The sequence below is a fragment of the Podarcis melisellensis genome, assembly GCF_964234715.1.
Source record: "Podarcis melisellensis genome assembly, chromosome: 6".
Taxonomy (NCBI): Eukaryota; Metazoa; Chordata; class Lepidosauria; order Squamata; family Lacertidae; genus Podarcis; species Podarcis melisellensis.
Window position 1 is genome coordinate 48,673,246 of NC_138538.1, and position 20,594 is coordinate 48,693,839.

General features: G+C 46.4%; 1 protein-coding gene across 5 annotated transcripts in view; it reads left to right on the forward strand.

Moving 5' to 3' along the window:
* Positions 1 to 20,594, forward strand: part of SZT2 (SZT2 subunit of KICSTOR complex) — an 83,246-nt gene that overhangs the window by 22,625 nt on the left and 40,027 nt on the right. For all 5 annotated transcript variants that reach the window (XM_081916173.1, XM_081916177.1, XM_081916175.1 and 2 more), the window contains exons 10-28: positions 1,204 to 1,435; positions 1,768 to 1,897; positions 6,690 to 6,832; positions 7,079 to 7,231; positions 7,379 to 7,493; positions 8,100 to 8,305; positions 10,266 to 10,490; positions 10,718 to 10,796; positions 11,510 to 11,601; positions 13,339 to 13,507; positions 13,923 to 14,043; positions 14,133 to 14,246; positions 15,430 to 15,627; positions 15,709 to 15,809; positions 16,153 to 16,288; positions 16,618 to 16,746; positions 17,427 to 17,631; positions 17,884 to 17,996; positions 18,326 to 18,554. In XM_081916173.1, the coding sequence (XP_081772299.1) occupies positions 1,204 to 1,435; positions 1,768 to 1,897; positions 6,690 to 6,832; positions 7,079 to 7,231; positions 7,379 to 7,493; positions 8,100 to 8,305; positions 10,266 to 10,490; positions 10,718 to 10,796; positions 11,510 to 11,601; positions 13,339 to 13,507; positions 13,923 to 14,043; positions 14,133 to 14,246; positions 15,430 to 15,627; positions 15,709 to 15,809; positions 16,153 to 16,288; positions 16,618 to 16,746; positions 17,427 to 17,631; positions 17,884 to 17,996; positions 18,326 to 18,554 (2,890 nt within the window). The remainder of the gene's footprint in view (positions 1 to 1,203; positions 1,436 to 1,767; positions 1,898 to 6,689; positions 6,833 to 7,078; positions 7,232 to 7,378; positions 7,494 to 8,099; positions 8,306 to 10,265; positions 10,491 to 10,717; positions 10,797 to 11,509; positions 11,602 to 13,338; positions 13,508 to 13,922; positions 14,044 to 14,132; positions 14,247 to 15,429; positions 15,628 to 15,708; positions 15,810 to 16,152; positions 16,289 to 16,617; positions 16,747 to 17,426; positions 17,632 to 17,883; positions 17,997 to 18,325; positions 18,555 to 20,594) is intronic.

Here is a 20,594-nt window from a genome sequence, read left to right on the forward strand (position 1 = left end):
ATATAGCTCAAGCCCACCATGTACCATCAGGGGTCTTCTTACTGCCCCCTAAGAGCTAGTGTGGTGGGACGGATGTAGTATTGGGTCTGAATGTGGTGACCTCAGGTTCACATTCTAGCTCATTGGCGAAGCTTGCCAGAATGTCTTGGCTCTGTTTGTCTATCCATGTATCCAAGAACTTCATATAAATCAGCATAAATATTGGGCACTCATGGACTATGGGCCAGTTTAACACACCATCAGTGTGCAAAAGCTTGTAAGCATGATGGAACTGTATATATCTTCTCCCCATCCCTGCCACATTGTACTCAGCTTAAAGCTGCTGTGGGAACCTGTGGCCCTACAGATGACTGTAGACTACAGATCCCATCAGCCCCAGTGGTCAAGGGTGATAGGAGTTGTAATAGAACAACATCTGGGTGGCTGCAGATTCGCTATCCCTTTCTTAATCCCATTTTCTAGGTTTTTTTTGGGGGGGGAGTTCTGTTAAGAAAAAGATCTTGTCTCCATAGAAGCTAAAAATATCTTTTTTTAAAGGAAAAGGGGGCAAGGAGCTGAGTTTTTCATCATCAAATCTTGTGCCATGCCATATTTTGACTAATATATTATGTATATGGACACAATGGAGCTTTTTTGGCTGTTAGTATGTGAAAAAAAGTAGAAAGCTAGAAAAGAGACCAGAAACCTGATGCAACAGAGGCCACGCAGTGCATAGAAACTTCTTTTTCCAGAGTCCCAGCACATTTTGTGCTGTGAGGCCAAGTATTCTTCAAGGGAATACTTGCTGCCAAATGTAGCTGCATGAATAAGAAATTCAAGCATGCACAGCAGATAAGTGGATGTTTCTGTGTTAGATTCAGAAACATGCAATTTGTCTCAAATGCACTGGGATTGTTAGTCTGTTGAAATAATAAATATTATACTCTCCCTATGTGGTCCGTGGCCCATGGGGTCTAAAAACGAGATAGTTGCTATCATCTGGGGTGAATGAGCCAAGTAAAATTATTGACCATGTTATCTTTCACAGAAAAGCACTTTAATTGTGTGTTCCTGATCTTAGTTGGCTCTGTTAAAGGTCCTGAATCTGTGCCTCTTTGAGAAATGATGCATGCACATCCATCTCAAGGCGTAGTGCAGTGGGGGTGGGGGCAAGATGGGACGCTGACTATAACCCGTTCTCACAATCTTACTGCATGCATATAGGTGGCACTCATCTAGAAGTGAAGTTAGTCCTGTTGTGGAAGCACAATATGAGAATTGAATACTTGGCAGTGGCCCCATGGCCCTTGGACCCTTCTAAACGTAGTACATGGGTGGAAGTGACTATGGAGGGCAGCTATGACATTTTGCACGACATCAGCTGCACCATGCGGAAACCTATCACCAGCCTGTACCGCACAACTGTGATACGCCGCTTCTGGAACACTTTGCAAAGGTAAGTCTGCTAGCGCCTGCCCTATTACTGGGGTGGTGGCTCTCCATATTTCCTTCCCAAAGGCATCATGGGCAGTATGTATCTTCTTCTTCTTTGAAGCTGTGTATTCACTCTTAAGAAGCAGTGCTTCTACTGCTGCTCTTAAACATATTGTTTTCCATCTCTGGTGCTGGACAGTGGCTGGGCACAGAAGACAATTTCATTACATGAGCAAAAGAGTTATCACTGCTTGTAAGGAAAGTATTAATAGGAGACGGTAATTGTCTCTGGTAGATCAGCATTGACAATGCACTGGTGTAATGTCACTGGTAGGGGTTATGTTGTCTTTTCAGCATCAACCAAACAGATCAGATGCTGGTTCACCTACAGTCGTTTGACAGTGTGCCAGAACACTTCACAATCCCTGAAAGCACTAGAAATGGAGTGCCTCTCTTCTACATTCCTCCAGGATCCACAACACCGGTATGTTGTTTGCTGTCTCTGATCCTTGACTGAGATAATAGAGGCACAGCTCTTATATCTAATTTAGCTGCCTGCCTGCCTGCCTGCCGAGCTCTTAGAGTTGACTGCCTTATGCTGATTTGCATGTCGAGGGGGAGAGGGAAGTATGGGTATTTTGTTCATCCTACTTTCAGGGGTGGATGATATTCTGCAGCTTTATATTTCAATTATGTTGTATCTCTTTGGTAGGGTACTGCATGAACCCGTTCAGTTCTACTGTGTCTAGTCATACAGTTTCTTAGGTATTCCCTTCTGAGTTATCCCAAGTCCACCTGTATAGATGTGTATTTTTTAAGACCATCAATTAAAGATGATGTGTGTGTGTTTGTAGGTTCTTGACTATATAGAGTCATTGCTTCTTATGCAACAGCACTTCGCAAGCAGTAGACCAGGGGTCACCAACATCTGGCCTGGGGGCCTGAAACCCTCGTTTATCCAGTCCGCGGCGACCCCCCCCCCCCCCGCTCTTACCTGCACGGTTTGGGGACCCACTTCCGGGTCGGAGGAGCACCGGAAACAGCTTGTGGGCATGCACAGGGGCCTCCTACACATGCACAAATGCTATTTCCAGTGCTCCTCTGACCCGGATGTGCACCGGAAATAGCCTGTCTGCACACATACAGGCACATGCTCCCCTGCCTTTTGGCCCGCTGTGCGATTGTCACCAGGCCCGAGGCAAGAAAAGCTTGCCGACCCCTGCAGTAGACTTTATTAAAATGACAGTTGCAGGCGTAGGTTAATCCATCGAAACCTTGCAGCAGGAGTATCTAATCTGAATTCAAATACCAAACAAATATTCTGGAAACCATCAGTTGACTAGGTAAATAATACAGTTCTTGTTTGCCTGTCCTTTACTGTGCTGCTTGATGTGCTGTTCTGTGTAGCCTTTGTATTTGGCTACTGCAATAGGGAAAATTCCAAAAGATAAACCCTATTCCTCACAATCCTTTTAACCTTATTATTTGCAATAACTTTGCAGCTAATTTCTGTTTCTTTGTTTTTAAATGCTCATTTTCTTAATTTTTTATACAGTAAGCCCAGATCAATTGCATACAAATAAAAGGTAAAAAATTGTAAAAACATATAAGGAAACCAGAGCTTCAACCTAGCATGCACAATCACTTCTAACTGCAAAATAAATGTGTAATATAGAGGAATGCAGATCTGTGTAAGAACTCTCAGTGCAACACATTTGTCAAACCCCCAAAGAACAGATGTCTGAGTAATAGGTCTAACCAAAAAGTTTTGTGAAGATCTGGGGTCTTGCAGATACACCTTGACTCACCAGATAATGCAAAAACAGACCCCATGCACATATAAAATTATCTCTCTTTATTTTGCCTCACAACACACAATGACATTGTGTCAATTTTTCAGCTAATGCAATTAAGCATACCTTTGCCTACCAGCCTTGCATAGTGAAAGAGAAAACTGAAATAAGGGCAAGTCCTGGGTCAGGAAAAACTCTGGTTAAGAATATCCGTGATTTCTTGGAGTAGTACCACAGATCAAGGTCACCACAAATGAAACATGGCGCCAGTTTTACTGCATCCCTTCCCAGTACAGCACAGACACAGTGTTATTCATGCAACCCAGTTTAACCAGGATAACGTCCACCTGTATATTAGCTCCAGTGTGGTCTCTCTTAACTTTGCAGACACAAACTTCAGTGTTGTCTTTGATCACACAGCATTCCAAACATTTCCCTTGATGTTGGATCCACCTCCCAAGCTCTGCATAGGCCCTTAGTCGTGCCACAGAACTTGGGAAGCAAAATCCTGTATACAACACGGATATCAAACACTTGATGTCTTGGCCATCATTAAGGCAGTAATTTTCAAATAATGTCAGACCTCTAGGGACTTCCCCTCAGCACTTTAACATCATACCGAGATATGGACCTCGGAGAAGTTGATTTCAGTTGTAACTAAGATGTCCCAGCATGGTGCAAAGCTACTTCCCATTTAATGTTTGATCTTTGGTGAAAAGAACAGCTGCTCTATACAGACCTTTATCGTCCCATCCTTTGAATTGGTTTAGCTTTATCTGAAAAACAGGTGAAACGCGTAGGGGTAACAAAGGTAAATGGGTGGAGCGGGGGTCAAAAACAAAGCCCATTTCTGCCACATTTTCAGGGTCACTCAATGGATTGGCTATTGCTTTCATCTTTGCCAAGGACAGTTTTTGGGAAGGGTATCGCTCTGCCCTTGGGGCAATCTGGATGAATTTCAGTCAGAACCAATGCTACATCCAGATTGTCATTTACTAAATAAGATAATTGTCGGAGTGAGGCGTTCACAAAGTAAGGGAAGGATTGAACTCTGATTAATAAGAATACACACAGAGGCTTGAACCAGCACGACTCTGGGAAGGGTGCATATAATAGTCTCTGTCTCTCTCTCCTTCCAGCCCCTGGCCTAGGTCGTTTTATTAACAAAAGTGCTTCTTACAGAGTGTTTGTAAGAACCAATCAGATTTCTTCTGAGCGTTTCCACAAACCCCATGTGGGAACAAAGTTAAACTACCAAAACTAATTAAGCACACATATTTATGGGGTGGACAAAGAACAGAACTACAAAGGAGAATATTTGGCAACAACAAGCATTATACATGATAAGAAGGATGGCCAGGAGGACAGCAATCATTATCACCTTTATGTGAGATCTGTTTCCTAGCCCTAAGATTAACATCCTAAGATTAACATACCAGAAAAGCTACATCAAAGAAGCTGCCCATTGTCTTTGATGACCCAGGAGCCTGCCTGGTGAAGCAACTGGGCTGTGTACGTGACTTGTGAAGAAAGAGAAATGGAACAGGGATGCAGAGGTGTGGATTGATCAAGAATCAATCATATCAAAATAGTTTAAACCCAGTCAACGCAATGCTTTCATTGCTGACACAGATGGCTTATTCTGTATTTGTTATAATTCCTCATGGTAATCCCACCTGACCCCACACTCTGGATATTTGCACTCCTACATCGGAGCTGGCATGATTCATAATAAAACTGAAGGTTTGGGATCTCCCTTCCACCCCATTCCTTGTTTGATACGTAATGATTTTGCTCACGAGGGGCCTCTGCCTTCCCTTAATGAAGCCATTAAGCAACTTTTGCCATTGTCTAATCACTCCATCATCCAACCAGATGGGGGGAGCATGTGGAATAAGAACAAGAATCGAGGTAACAAAGATGCTTTTACCGCTGAGATTCTCTCTAACTAGGTGAGATTGAGAGCTCCATCTGTGTAAGTCGGTTTTGACACCTTTCACTAGTGAGTAATAATTTTTCCTTTTGAGTTGCTGAAGCAGTTAGATGATCACTGTCCCCAGATACTTTAGGCACCTGAGCTGCAAAGTAAAACTGCAAGTGCTTTGTAGTTGATCAGCTAGCGGTATGCCTATACATAACATAACATACTTACCACAGTTCACTTCAAGACCAGTTGCAGAGTGAAGGGGGTCCAAGACTGTTTGGATCTCAGGTCAGACTTTGATGGGATTTTTCAGAAAAAATGAGGCTATTGTCAGCAAACAGGCTGAGTACATGCTCTTTGCCATTTACACCTAGGCCTTCCACCTTGTTATTGTTGCATGTTAAAATTAGTCGGAGTTTCCATAACCATAAACAGCAAGGGCGAAAGGGGGCATTCCTGTCGAGTGGCTCTGCAGAGGTAGAAGAAAGGAGAATCCAGGCTGCTTCCCCTCATTGCCACTTGTGATTCAAAAACAGAGTTCCAAAGTTAACTGAGTCAGCTGAAAGGGCTACTATATCCTGTCCATTTCCTTGAACACAATTTAGGAGACTAACACCACCTATGTCTCTTGGTGTTGCCTAATCTCTGTCAAATTAAGAACCCCATAGATCAGGTCAGACATCTGCCTCTGAGGCACAAGCCCCTTTTGATCTGCTCCAATGTAATGGCCAAAAACAAGTTCAGTCAGAATGCCAAGACCACAGACGAGTAAAGGCGTCCTGATTAAGCAGTGCAAGCTAATCTTTATTTGATCTTCTTGAGGCGTCAAGGCAGCTGTCTTGAGTTTCTGAGCCATTGTTCATCTTTCATATTAATGCTAGCCATCTGTCTCCACATGCCCTCTCTTCCAGCTTCCCCTATAGGTTTTACCTCACAGCCCATTCTTAGCACTTATTGTTCTGTTTATATGTAGCATTTTCATTAAGTACACTCGTTTTCTGCACCATGCATTGACAATCTAGCTTGTTGCACTTCATTTTGACCATTGCATATATAATGTCAGGCCCTCATGGGGTCTGTCTTAGGTGAACACTCAGAGCTGCTCTTTTCATTGCTGATTAAAAACAAATGGGGTGCTACATATTCTCTCAGCAGAAAATTTTGGGTGGTATTCTACTAACTATTTCCATCAGCACAAGGATTACAGTTAACTGAATGTGGCTTCCCCCTCTCCTCTCTGCACATATGCCCTGTGCCCTCCTCAAATCTGCTCCAGAGAGTTGGAGGAACCCTTAGGGCAGATTTGTGGGGAGGAGAGGGAGGTAGTTTCATTATGGCACCCAGGCACAGTGATGGCAGCAATTTGTGAGTTTGTCCTTGGTGTCTGTAACTTCTGATGAAGATGATTTTGAACTGTTTCAGGGGAATGGCATAATTTGACCAACCTTGTGCTTAACCACCTAGCATGACGGCTTTGGGGGGGGGGGCAGAATGTGCTGCACTCCACCGTAGAACCAAAGGCAAAGGCACCAACAGAGTACTATTTCCCTCTCTTGTAGGTATTGTCGTTGCAGCACAGCAGCTCGGACTCCTGCCACTCGCAGTTTGCAGCCTATTGGAAGCCCATTCTGTCTATGGATGCCAACTTCTGGCAGAGGTGGCTGCACATGCACCGCATCGTAATCCTCTTGGAGCATGACATGTATGTGCACGCTGGGTTGCTGTGTGTCTCTTGGTTGGGGGAGCATGCATAGAGATAGCTGAAGTACCCCAGCCACAGTGCAAATCTTGCTAAGTGGCTTAGCCTGTGGTTTTGCTTGTTCTTACTGATGGCATCGAAATGGCTGAGGGAGAGCTCTCACATGTGTGTTTTGCCCAAGAGTAGAAGGATGAGGAACCAGCAGTCTATCCTGGACCATGAGTAGTAACCCTTTGATGTACTTCCCAGGCCAGTCCCAAAGCATTTGCACACCCCTGGCAACAATGGCCGCTACAGCACTATTCAGTGCCGCATCTCGCACTCGGCGCTGACTTCCTTGCTGCGTGACTGGAGTAGCTTTGTGCTTGTGGAAGGCTACTCCTACGTCAAGCTCATGCGCAGGTAAGGCACTTAATAAAGGGGTGGGGCAGCTGGGGATGAGATGTTGTATAAGGTCCGCACCTTAGATTGGGGGCTAAGGTAGAAAAAGTTGTCAGTGCTTGTGTTGATGCTCATTCCACCTGCTGTTTGTCGTTCTCCATTCTGCAGTTCTGAGGATCAGCCTCCCTTTTCATTCTATGTGGTGCGGATCATTTCCAAAGCTCCCTGCATGGTCCTTCGTCTGGGGTTCCCCATTGGGACGCTTGCTAAGATCAGGAACAAAGTGAGTACTGGATTTCCTCAGGTCATAGTAAGCATTTAGCAAAACTGCATTTACACAGCAAGAATCGGTTCAGTGGGTATTTTGGGGGGAAGTAAAGCCTTCAGCAATATGTTCTCCTGTACATTCAACAGCATCTGAAGTCCTCCTTGGGCTTCATAGACTAGAAGCCTTGTTTCTAGGCCTAAATAATATTGGTGGGCAAAGCTAGCTGGAGGGCCCATCCCTCCCACTCTCCTCCAGTAATGCAGCAAACTTGTCTAAAATTGCCTAGGCATATGGTATTTCTGGAACTGATCCAGGTCTTGATGGACATCTACAAGGCAGGCTGTAGTCTCTTTCTGGACTGCTTTAAGTAAGGAGGCTTCCATGGGGAATTCCCTCGTGGGGCTGATGTCTTAGTTTTTGGGACATCAGGTAACATTGCTGACAAAGACAGACCAGTACACCTGGGGGATTTTGAAGCCAGAGTTGCAGCTTCTACAGAGAGAACAGCAGGGTCCAAGGAGCTATGAGGGATTCAGGTTCCACAACAGCAGCTGTTCATATGTAAGGGGCAGGCAAACGTTCTGCTCCAGTGTTTGTGCCCATCTACTTCTCTCCCAACAGATAGTAGAAGAATTAAGAGATCGTATCCTTCAGCTGCGCTTCCCCCACAGAGTCCAGAGCAAAGAGGCAACACCAAAAGTGAAGCGGAAAGCCCTGGGCAGCAGCTCCCCATCGAAATCTCCTCCTGTGCCTGGGGCCCAGCCAACCCTCTCGGACAGGCCTTGCCTTATTGTGCTGCACAAGCCTCTGGAGAAGCTCCTGATTAGGTAACAGGGACAGGACATGCAGAACATTCGGTACCTTAGAGCTTCAGTAGGCCTGGAGCAGGCAGACCTTGGCATATGATTTGGCCACTGTGCAGGTTGTAAGTATCAGAAGTTGGACTGGACCCCAAAAGCCTTCAGAGGTAGCTAACCTGGTGTTTGGGGCTACAGCTCCCATCACCCCTTCCTTCAGTCAGTATGCCCAATGGTCAGGAGTGATTGGAGTTGTAGTCCAAAACCTCTGGAGGACACCGTGTTAACTACTTGTTGGTCTAGGTCAGCAAGCTATTTCCCACAGGGACCCGCCTAGTGCCTACAGGGAAAAGCACAAGCAGGGTATGAGGACATCAGTGCTCTCTTGCTGTTGTGGCCCAGCAGCTGCTATGCAGAGGCATGCTGCCTCTGATCCTGTGGTTTAATACTAAATACAGTGGTGCCTCGCAAGACGAAATTAATTCGTTCCGCAAGTTTTTTTTGTCTTGCGAGTTTTTCATCTTGCGAAGCACAGTTTCCCATAGGAGTGCATTGAAAATCAATCAATGCGTTCCTATGGAAACCGCCTTCAGACCAGGTCCGGGGTCTGTCCCCCGACCTCTTCTGAAGGCTGGGGGGGGGACAAGGGCTTTTCTTCCCACCCCCAGCATTTTAAAAAACCCCGGGACAGCAGAGGACTTCTCCGCTGTCCCGGAGTTTTTTAAAATGCTGGCGGGTCCAGGACCTCTTCTGAAGGCCGGCGGGGGGCGAAGGTCTTTGCTCCCCCCCGCCTGCCTTCAAAAGCCGTCCGGGATAGCGGGAAGCGCTTCCCTGCTAACCCGGACTGCTTTTAAAATGCTGGTGGTGGGGAGCAAAGCCTTTCGGCCCCCGCCGGCCTTCCTGGACCTCTTCTGAAGGCTGGAGGGGGGGGAAGGCTTTGCTCCCCACCGCCAGCATTTAAAAGAGGTCCCCGGAGATTTCCCTATGGGCTTTCTTCTTGCGAAGCAAGCCCATAGGGAAATTCATCTTGCAAAGCAACTCGCAAACGGAAAACCCTTTCGTCTTGCGGGTTTTCCGTCTTGCGAGGCATTCGTCTTGCGGGGCACCACTGTAGCTGTTATTCTCCATAAATTTATCTAATTGTCTTTTGAAGCCAACCATTTTTGTGGCCAGTCCCACATTATGTGGCAGCAGATTATGTAACTTAATTGTCAGTTGTTTGTAAAGGTACTGAATCTCTCGCCCTTCAGGCTTGGTGGAGAGCCCTGGATTCTTTAACATTATGAGAGAGGGCGACTAACCGGCTTGGGCTGTGGGAATTTGACACCCTTCCTGCTTAGGGGCTGTAAAGGTTGCAGGCAGGTGTGGTAAACAAAGCAGAGTATGCTTTGTAATTCTGGGGATCTTTTCACTTTAAAAAGATGTTTTTGCCCCTAGACAATTAATTTTTAGTGGGAAAGCTGAAATGTTTAATGGAAGTTGAGCATGAAAGGCTCATCGGATTAGGCTTCTGGGCTTGTTTTCAATCCTTCTTCAAAAAAACCACCACTTCTGCTTTCCCATATTTGCCAATCCTTTTCCTACAGGTTCCACAGTCCTATTATCCATGCCTGCCCTCTCCTGTGTTATGCAATCTGTGGTTTTTAATTTGTTTTTACTTTTAAAAAAAACTCCAATTCTTTGTGGAATTTAAGAAGCACTGCTGATTATATGCCCCTCCAATAAGCCTACATAAATTCCTTAATTAAAATGGATTTTTTTTGCCTGCAGGAAATTCTCTTAATACATGGTGTGTTCTTTTGTGATGTCTTTGCCATTGTGTACACAAGCCTCTTTTTCTGCACACTGGGGTGGGCTTGTGTGGTGGACTTCAGGCTGAGAAGGCGCAGAGATGACTCACTGAAGTCTCAAAAGTGTTCTCCATGGGGCCAGTACGAACGCGACAGCCTCCCAGCTGTAGTCATGTTCACTTCCTCTCTCCACTTCCTAGATATGAGAAGTTGCCCTCTGACTATCGTGTTCCCTGCCTCCTGCCTCTGGAGAATCCCCCCATGTCCGGCCCTCTCACCATGGTGGCCAACCGCACAGCTTCCTCCACCCTGGCTTCCTTGTCTCGCTACTTCTACCACCAGCGCTGGATCTGGTGTGTGCAGTCGGGGCTGGTACCCACAGTGCCCATCACAGCCGTGGCGCAACTGCTGTCCACTCTCACAGAGTAAGTGCCCATTTCATTGCAAAGCCTGAATCTGAGAAGGATAGTTGTCCTACTTAGGTTATTTCTGCCGGTGTCGGATAGATGGGTGTGACTGAGCTCTTGATGATGGGGGGGGGGGGTTGCATTACTTTGAGAGAGACTACGAAGGGTTGGAGTGTGAGGCATACACAGGTGAGGGTGTTGTAAGAACCTGGTAACCTGCCATAGTTTTCCTCTGGGATGTGCAGGGTTCGTCTGTCCGAGGGCTTTCATTTTGCGTCCAGTGGCGATGGAATTATCAGTATGGTGCTGGAGTTGCCCATGAAGGTAAACACGGTTTGCTCTTCCCCTTTGGTTTGATACCCTTCCTCTTGCCTCCAGTGTTGCCACATCATCGTGATCCCAGTAAGGGCTGATCTCAATCTGTGGGTGGCATGGGGTGGATGCAGAGATACCTGTGGCCAGGCCTAATGCACCTGTGTTAACTCCCTGACCATGACACGTCGAAACCTATTTTGTGTGCCATTCTCTCAGGAGTTTTCCTGTTGGTCCTGTTTACAAGGGTGGCTGCCCCGTGACCTGCAGGCCACATCTGGCCCACCCACCCCAGAGATTTTCATGGTGCTTGAAGGCCCCCCCCCAAACTTGTCATTAAAAACATGATTCCATGGCCCTCAGCCCCCAAAAGGCTAGTCCACCCATAATAAAGAAGGTCAGCAGGTGGAAATGGCATCCGGCTGATGCTCTTCCCATGGCCTCTGAGGAAGGGAATGAGAAGTTTCCCAATGTTACAGCCCAGGGAGGGGCAGGGAGTTCTCCTGATAAGATTTGCCTGATGAACATCCTCCCAGTTCTGTCTAGCCCCCTCCTCCATGGAAAGCCAAAACCAAAAAAAACACCATTGAGCCCAGAGTGTGTGCTGGCTGGGCCAGATGTTGGCAAGTTGTACTGCTTGGCTGCTTCTCTCCTAGCCTCAGACGCGCCTTAGGAGAGAGGTGATGCAGCAGCAGGATAGGCTCACGTAGATTGTTCTTCCACAGAGTGACTCCTCAAGAGAGAGCGGCAGTGAGAAGCACAGCTGCATTGTCCAATACGTGCTGTTCCCTCCACATTCCACTTCAACCAAAGACAGGTGAGGGTAAGGGATTGCCAACCCTGGGGTCATGGAAGAAGTCCTGCCACTACAGGCAGCTTGCAGGAACAGGGACTTCTGGGTGCAGCTGGAGGGTCCCCAGGAAATGTTGGGGTTGTGGATTAAACTACCAAATATCAAACATTACCCCTTGCTTCTGGTCTGCCGCTGCTTACAGCGACAAGAGGGCTTCTGGTTGGGAGGGCCTGGGTGTCCTTCCAACCCAGACAGGCTGCAATCATCACGTTGTGCGAGCTCAAAGACTTTCTCTGCTAAGTGCCTTGCTGGCACCCCAGATTGTGCTCCCCAAAATAAGTACTGTATGTATGTGTGAACACTGCCCCAGTCTATCTGGGCTGGAAGCCAGCTCTTCCAAGGCCTTTATTGACAGTGCTTGTCCAGAACCCAGAGTTCTCCAAAGTACATGTAAAGAACCAGGGGAAAGAATCTGGAAGTAACTGGAAGTTGATTAGCCTGCCTCAGTTTCCCTTTGAACAGCACTCCATAGTTGTCCAGCAAAAATGTGGGGGTGGAAATCAGCTGAACAGACTAAGAGGAATGCATAACAGCTGCACAACAAGTACAAAGCGGATGTGCCAAACCACTGAGTGTTCCCTTGGTGTGGTATTTCTTGTATTAATACCTCATCGCTCCAAGGCTACGTAGGCTTTAAAAATATTCAAGGCATACTTGTTTTCATGGCCCTGATGCCAAGCCAAAGAATGTGGAAGTGGCCTCCTTTTTGTGGGTGCCTAGTCTAGGATCTGGGACACGGGTGGCAATGTGGGTTAAACCACAGAGCCCAGGACTTGCCAATCAGAAGGTTGGCGGTTCAAATCCCTGCAATGGGGTGCGCTCCCGTTGCTCGGTCCCTGCTCCTTCCAACCTAGCAGTTCGAAAGCATGTCAAAGTGCAAGTAGATAAATAGGTACTGCTCCGGCGGGAAGGTAAATGGCGTTTCCGTACGCTGCTCTGGTTCGCCAGAAGCGGCTTAGTCATGCTGGCCACATGACCTGGAAGCAGCACGCCGGCTCCCTCGGCCAATAAAGCGAGATGAGCACCGCAACCCCAGAGTCGGTCATGACTGGACCTAAAGATCAGGGGTCCCCCAAAATAAAAGACCTTTAGTCTAGGATCCAGAGAGAGCTGGGAAACCTGTGAGGCATTTACCTTGATGAGGCATTCTGAGAAGTGTAGACTCCATGCGTCTATCCTTAACTTTAAAGATTATTCCATCTGGGTGTAAAGCTCCCTTTCGGCTACCTAGGAAGAAAAACTTTGTCAGCCCTCCGCACAACCTAGTTCAGCCTAGTTTCCTTTCTACAAAGGCCCAAGACCCATTTATGCCCCTTAAAAATGTAAGAGCTGTGAGGGATCAGGCCAAAAGCCATCCTGTTCTTACAGTGACCAACCAGATGCCTATGGGAAGGCACACAAGGGCAGCAGTGCTCAGCCCACTTGTGGTTCTCTGCAACTGGTACTCAGTGACATACCACGACTGGCACTGGAAGCAGATCACAGCCATTGTGGCTAGTAGCGTCACAAGACAGGCTAAATGTTGACTTTGCTTATGCGCAGTGGCCTGGCCAGGTATGCTCATCAGATGATGGGAAAGACTAGTCCCTGGACAATTCAATACTTTGGGAATTCAGGCAAATAATAAGCAGAAGCCAAGGAAGTGTGAGGAGCACTCACTGATGCTCAATCCATGCTCACAATGTTTTGCTTGCTCTCCAGTTTCTCCACAGATGATGACAACGATACAGAGGTGGAAGCTATTGAGGTGGACATGGAGCTGAACCTTGTTACAGAGTGTTGGGTGGAGCCACAAAGTGGCTGTGTGAATAGTTCATCAGACAGCTGGCGGCACTTACATGGCCTGTCTTACCAGAAAATTCCCAAAGCGGTACGTTCCGTTGGTGGTGAGGGAAAGGGAAGGCAACCTCTGGGACCATTACCTTGCAGGGACCATGACTGACAGCTGGTATTTCCTGGCTTTTGGTCTTGGGGTCCAGAATGGGGGGCTGTCCAGATGCTTTATAGGTGAGGAGTCTCTGTCATGAAGATCTGTCCAGCCACCATTATTGTTTGTTGTGAAGACACTACTTGCTTCTCCTTGGAGAGGAGTTGCTTTCCCCCCCTCTCATCAAATAATTATCTGAACATGAATTTTACTTCCATTGGAGTATATATGGACAAGATTTGTATACCTGGTCCAAGTTTATCCTTGGCATCTCTGTGTCTTAACGGAGTGGTATTTCTGAAATGGTAAAGTCTTTGTGTTGCCAAGCCCTGCGTCTTACTTCAGATCCCTCTTCCAGCTTTACCCTCGAGATCTAATGTGCATCCATACCATGCTTGCCTTTGAGTATATCAGCCAGCTGTGCCAGAACAAGGACTGGGTCTTCCCAGCATGTGATCCAAGGCCCACTACTGCCGAAGGTGATTCTCTTGCATGTGCTTTCTGGGCATTTTGAGATGGGGCTGTTCCTGTGGCTTGACAGAGATTATACTCCTACTTTTTGCCGTAGCTTGTGGTGCTGGAAGCGGCTCCCGGGTACATGAAATTCCATTCCAGTTTGACCTCATGAAGCTATTGCCAAAGTGTCAGCAGATTGAAATGTCCTTCCTGATGCTGACAGGAGGTAAGTCAACTTAGGCCTGAAACTTTTGCACATTTCTCCAGGGTAAGGGCATGGCTGGGGCTCAGTGCTTCTTGTCTCCAGAATAGCCAAAGCGCGTTAACCAAGAGTGCCTCTGGGCAATGCAGGCTGTGTGTGCCTTTCTTCTGAATTACCACCGTCTACACTTCTGGGTTTGTAAACCACTTTGAGGGTATTTTCCTTACAATCATCAGTATGTACATTTTTTACATATATGTATAACACAACATAATAATATGTATAAGTATATGCACTTATATATAGGCAACCCCCAGTTTGCGTGGAGGTTGCATTCTAGGTCATTGCGCACGATGGCAGAGCACGTCTAAGCCTGCCCTGTTATGCCCCCGCCCTTGCCCTATTCTGCCTCCTTTTCCTGCCGCCTCCAGGGTCATAGTGATGCATGCATGCACAGTCATGCATGCTTTGAATGTGTGCAAAATGATTGTTGCCTGTATATTTCTTCCAGTCAGATGGTGCAGGAGACCTGGTCCCTCTTTCTTAAAAAAACTTGTATATAGGAAAAATAAGATGAAATAGGGAAACCATTAGAATTGGTAATAAACCTCATAACGGGAAAGATTAAGGAAAGTGATGGATAATGAAAATAATAAGCAAAATGTATAAGGAGATTAATGTAACAGTAATTGTAAATGAATACAGATATACAACAAGAATTGTATAAACAGGAGGATTTATTTGTTTATGGATATACTATGGACAAATATGGAAAATGAATAACAATATACAAAATGGATGAAAATAATGCGATAAAATTATATGTGATATAAAAAACCAGAAGAAGGAAGGAGGGAAGTCAGTGCTTAGGAGCAAGTATAAATGTAAAATGCAACACATTATGCGTATGTAGAGTATGCAACCGGAAAACTAATAAAGATTATTGGGCGGGGACGGGACTTCTTGCCATATCTGCCATTGAACAAGAGATGTAATGAAGCAGTAGGAAGGGATCTTCTTTTTGAATCACTGGAACTCCTTACAGACCCCATTCCTCTTGCTTTAAGCTGGGCCAGGGAGGTTGGATGCTCTTGTCTGACTTAGTCCCACGAAGCTGTCAGACCTGCATGCACAGTGGATGGTTGTGCTAGGCTGGGGCAACAGAAAAATCGGTTTGCTCGAATATTTGGTTTTCCACCTATAATAGAGGATGATGGGATCGCAAAGGACTCTTCCTTCTTGCCCAATGAAATGCTCCTCAGCCTCTTCCATGGCTGCCTCCAGCATGACCTCAGCGACAGGGAGATCATGCTATCTGGCACAGATCATATAAGCTTCATGGAGCAGGTGCTGCAGCGGGACAGAGATGGCCACCCAACCCCATTTATGCTCCCAGTGGTCCAAGGTAAGAGGACATGCATGCAGCTGTTTTTGCCTTTCTCCATTCCCCTGCTGGCTTCTGACCATTTTACGTCCCTCTCAACAGAGCCTCCCAAGGCCTCTGTGCTCCCTGAACATCGGGATCCAGCCAACACCTACCATTCTGTTGGCAGCAAAGACAGGGCTACCTCTGCAGTTACACAACAGGTACAGCACCCCCTTGACCTCTGTACAAACTGCCAAGGACCCCAGAGAGCCCCCTGAACTTGAGAGGTTCCTTCTGCTATTCTCTTCTGAAGGAGATCTTTCTTGGGGTGATCTCAGTGCACATGGGCAACAGTGAGTAGGCAACCGAATCCGCTCCAGTAGCTTGACTGAGTTGTAACAGTTCTGTCTCAATCAGTCATTATGTTTTTGTATCTAAAGGGCTATATGAATGACTGACGAGAGAGTTATCTACCTTTGCTACCAAAAATGTGTGTCTGGGTGAGGAACAGGGTTCCTATGTCAAAATGCCATGGCCATGTTCAATTTGACTTTACTGTCTTAGGCTCCAAACAATGCAGAGGGGTCAAGAGATGAGACCTTACCAGCACCTGAGGACCTCTTCCCCCAGTGGCGATGCTATGCCAAGCTGGTAAATCCACAGCATCTTTTCCTCACCTTCCTCCCAGCCACATTTCCAGGTAAGGCAAACTATATCAGAAAGGGAATTGGACACCTGCCTGAGGAAATGAAGTCATACAGAGATGAGACAGGTGCTCACCAATATTCTGTAGACTGTGCCAAGGGATGCTGAATCCTGCCACAGGTTTAAATTCTCACTCTTTAAGGACTAGAAGCTTGTTGCTTTGTTTTCTTTAAGAGAACCACCTGATTACTTTCTTGTGTGGTACAGTAGGAAGATTACGGCAGATGCGATGTTCTGACTATGTTGGTTGCTGTATATCCCATGAATGAAGCCGGGTGCAATGACAGCAAATAATGTGCAATGAACTCTTACCATCTTTTCCAGACATACAGAGGTTGATGGCTCAGGGGACAGATAAATCTTCCAAAGAGCAGGAACCAACCCTTTCCGAAGGAGAAAAGGAGCTGGAGACTGCAGGGGTGCTTCCAACCGTCAGTGTTACACCAGCCAATGGTAACAACTTTGTTTTGGTCTTCCTTGCACCACTGGCAGTCTCCTGTGTTTGGAATCAGACGGGAGGTGAAGGAGATAATGGAAGTTGCATTAGGTTCTGGTTGTAGGTGTTCAGGATCATACACTTTTAGCCAAGCGCGCAAACTTGAATAATTTAAGATCCATACACAAGCATATCATTGGGAAGATGTTCATGTTTATGTCAGTCTCTCTTGAACCCTGACACAGGCTTGCTGGAGTGGGTTGGGTGAAGACCCAACCGCACCCCAGAGGACATTGGGGATGTTTACACGTGCTGGGTGGGGCTGATTGTAGTCGAAAAACATCTGCAAGGCACCAGGCTGGTGAACGTCAGTCTATGTTTCTTGTGACTGCCAGCAGCTCTCTAGCAAGTCACCAGCAAAAGTCTTTCCTACTACCTGCCCACAAGATCATTTTAAAGCTGGAATCCATTAATACCTTCTGCAGGCAGAGCACATGCCCTTCTGCTGCAGAAGGGCAGGGGGAAGTAAAGGACTACCTGAAGTGCCTTGAGGCAGAGGAAAGGGTGCACATTTCAACTGTGCTCTGAGTCATGCAGTGTGCCATGTCAAGGTGCATAGAAAGAGCATCATTTCCTTCTTGTTTGAGCTGTGAGCTTGAGGCTACTTCTCATCCTCCAAGATGTATCCCTTCTACAGAAATTGGCCTGGACTCGGGAGATCCAGATGCAGTGCCGAGAAGAGAAGGGCGTATCTCCTTCAACCGCCAGACATCTCAGCTTGACCTGGGCGAGAGCTGCCGAGCCCGCTGCCCTGTCTATGTCTACAGCTGCTCCTTGGAGCTGCTGCGGGAGCAGATGATCAGTCCCAGGCTAGATAAGCCTCTGCGGGACATCTTTTTCAGGTGAGCTAAGGGGCACAGAAAACTTGACAGCAGTTGGGCAGATCTTGGCCTTCGAGGTTGTACAAAGACAATCACTACTCAGTTTCCAGCTGTTTGGGATATGTATAAACTCATGTATATTAGACCAAGCGCTAGTATTGCGGGCAGAGCCTTAGGAGAGTGTGTGATCTGGAGGGAGAACTAAGGTGAGGGAGGAATGTGGGCCTTGTCCTAGAATCTAGATGGTCAACGTTGGATGATTTTGTCTTCCAGAAGCCAGTCAGTGGAGCGCCCCACCAGCACTCCCTGGCTAGATGCCAAGCACAAGGAATTGCTGAGTTTCTGTACCTTGCTGCAAGAGCATTCCCATCAGTGCTATGTGAAAGGTAAAGGATAGATATTCTCTGGTTGGGTTGCTGTCCCCAGAGTGGGAGGAAGCTGGCTTTTCTGTTACCCCTCTGGGCCTGACTTCCTTCTGGAGCACCAGGAGGGGCCCATGCAACTGTGGCAAACTTGCAGTTCCCCATACTTAGAGTGAACCTGATTGGCGGCTTGGTGGTATTTAAATGGGCCACAGCCTCCACTAGCAAAACCTGCTGTGTTATTCTGCTCCCCCACTCCACCCCACATTCATCATTTCTGCTGCTTACCATGTTGCTGTTTCTGGGTGAATCTGCAGGGCCAGCTAACTCTCTGATCCTCTGATTCTTTGCAGGGCTGTTCCAGAGCCTACAGCAGGGCCACAGCATTAGCTGCCCTGATCTGCTCATAGCCATGGATTATTGTGAGGAGCTCTTGCAGGAGATAGACATCACGAGCTTTCTGCTTACTCTGTGCAACCACGTGCGATCCTTCTGTGAGCGCCACCAGCACCTGCCCACCAGCTTGGAAGGGGAATTGACGCAGCCCCCCCGAGCGCGGGGTGTGCTAGTCTCTGTCTCCAGGTGGGATGGCTGCTTCCATATAGAGAGATCAGAATGAATTGTAACTCTGGGGTGGCCTTGGCAATGTTGGAAGAAGAATGTATCTTGCAGGGCTTCCTTCTGCTGGTCTTGTATGTAGTGGATTGTAGCCTAATAGGTTCTTTCATCCATGGCCCCCAAAAGTCAGAAGTTTGCCAGAGTCCCATTCTGCGCACTAAAATGGCTCCCTCTCTAATGTTCCAAGCGGGATTCTGATTCTGGAGCCATGCAAGGCTCTGTATGGGGAAGGGAAAAACACAACCAAGTCAAATGCACATAAGCAACAAAGAGGGCTTGTGCACACTTTAGATCAGGGATGGGTTTAAGCTTTTTCAGAGCTGTTTTTAATAGGGTTCCTTATTTGTTTTTAAAATATTTCTATTTATTGCATGTTTTTAGTTGTGTCTGTTTTAATTTATGCTGTGAGCCTTGTGGGCTGCATTGGAGAAAGGCAGAGCTATACAATAAATGAATGGATGGATAGGTGTCAGTCTATAATGTCAATTGGCCTTGGTTGAATTATTGAATATCCAGCCTTCTGTTTTCAGTCAAATAAGCCGTCAAATAAGGATCAAGATTGAAGTTGGGCAAGGAGTCAGATTACCAGGTCACCCAGTTCATGTGCATTTTTGTAATTGCTATACTCAAGGAATTAATTTGCATCTCTCATTCCGTCATTTAAAGAATTTCACCACCTTCCCCACCTTTTTTTTAATTAAAAAAAAAAAGCTTTTAAGCTTTTTCTTTTTTGCCTGTGGAAAATGAGCTTGCAAAAAAGAAGTGTAAACAGTGCAGGATAAAATCTCACAGGGCACAGTTGGGCTGCGTGGAATTTCCAGCAGTCAAGGAGCAGCATTTAAAAGCTTTGCATAGCTTGCAGGAATAGAATAAATTATGCAAAATAAGCAAATAATTGCAGAGTCTCTTAACATTTGAATGATCTCAATATATAGTGCGGATATGTTTATGCAGATCAGATGGTCCTTGTGTATTTCCTTAACCTATCAAGGGCAAAGATTACTTACAGTCATAACTTGGTGCAGAAAAACTGATTCTTTGAACAGCAATCTCATATTTTTTTCCCGTGGGCAACAGCTATTCCAGTTGCTTTCACTGAGTGGCATAGGAAAGCAAATGCAGTAAATGTCACTGCAAAAAATGAGGAAGGACATATATTTTGTAGGAGAACGAGATTCTGTAACCTGAAGTATAAATGATCCCAGGCTGACTGCCACATCCCTCTGCACATGGAGAAGATAACTCAAGCAAACCTGTAGAAATGAAGGAATTTGTGCCTCTGTAGTACAATAGAGGAGAGCAGGAAGGTTTGCCTTGCAAACTGAAAATGGGGCAGCCAAATGGAACTAGAATGAGAAAGGAGAGGCACTGCGCCAGTTTAAAACAGTACAATTAATAAAACCGATATAGGAACACAATATCACAGGTGTAACTGATATTTATAATATGTGGAAAAGGACAAGCCATATGCCAACCATGAATAGATCTATGAAAGCAGGAGCCACAAACTAACATAAACACCACCACCCCCTTTCACCAAAGAAGCCCCAAGTGAGATGGATTGATTGATGGCCTGTCTGTCTTTTCCCCAGAACCTAATGCAAGGCGGCTCACAAAAATTAAAACAAAAACAGCTTTACACTCTCATGTTCTCTGTGAGTTCTTAGAAAGGCTTGTGGTGCAGCAAGCCACTCCAGCTTTCTGGTTTGTGGATGCATAAATCAGTAAGAAGGCTGAGCACATCTATCTACAGTAGAGATTTATTAAACCACTCTTTTCCAAGTGCCCTGAACTGGAAAACTGTAGTTTTAAGGATTCCCTAGAACGGACATGTCCAAAGTCCATTTCGGGGGTCTTATCTGGCCGGCCGGTCGGTTTAATCTGAGCCCTGTGGCAGTTTATTTCATCAAATCTGGGCCCCTTTGAAAAAAGTTTGGACACCACTGCCCTAGAAGTTAGGGTTGGATTAGATACTGGTTTGTAGGGAGCCCTTAAACCAGAGGT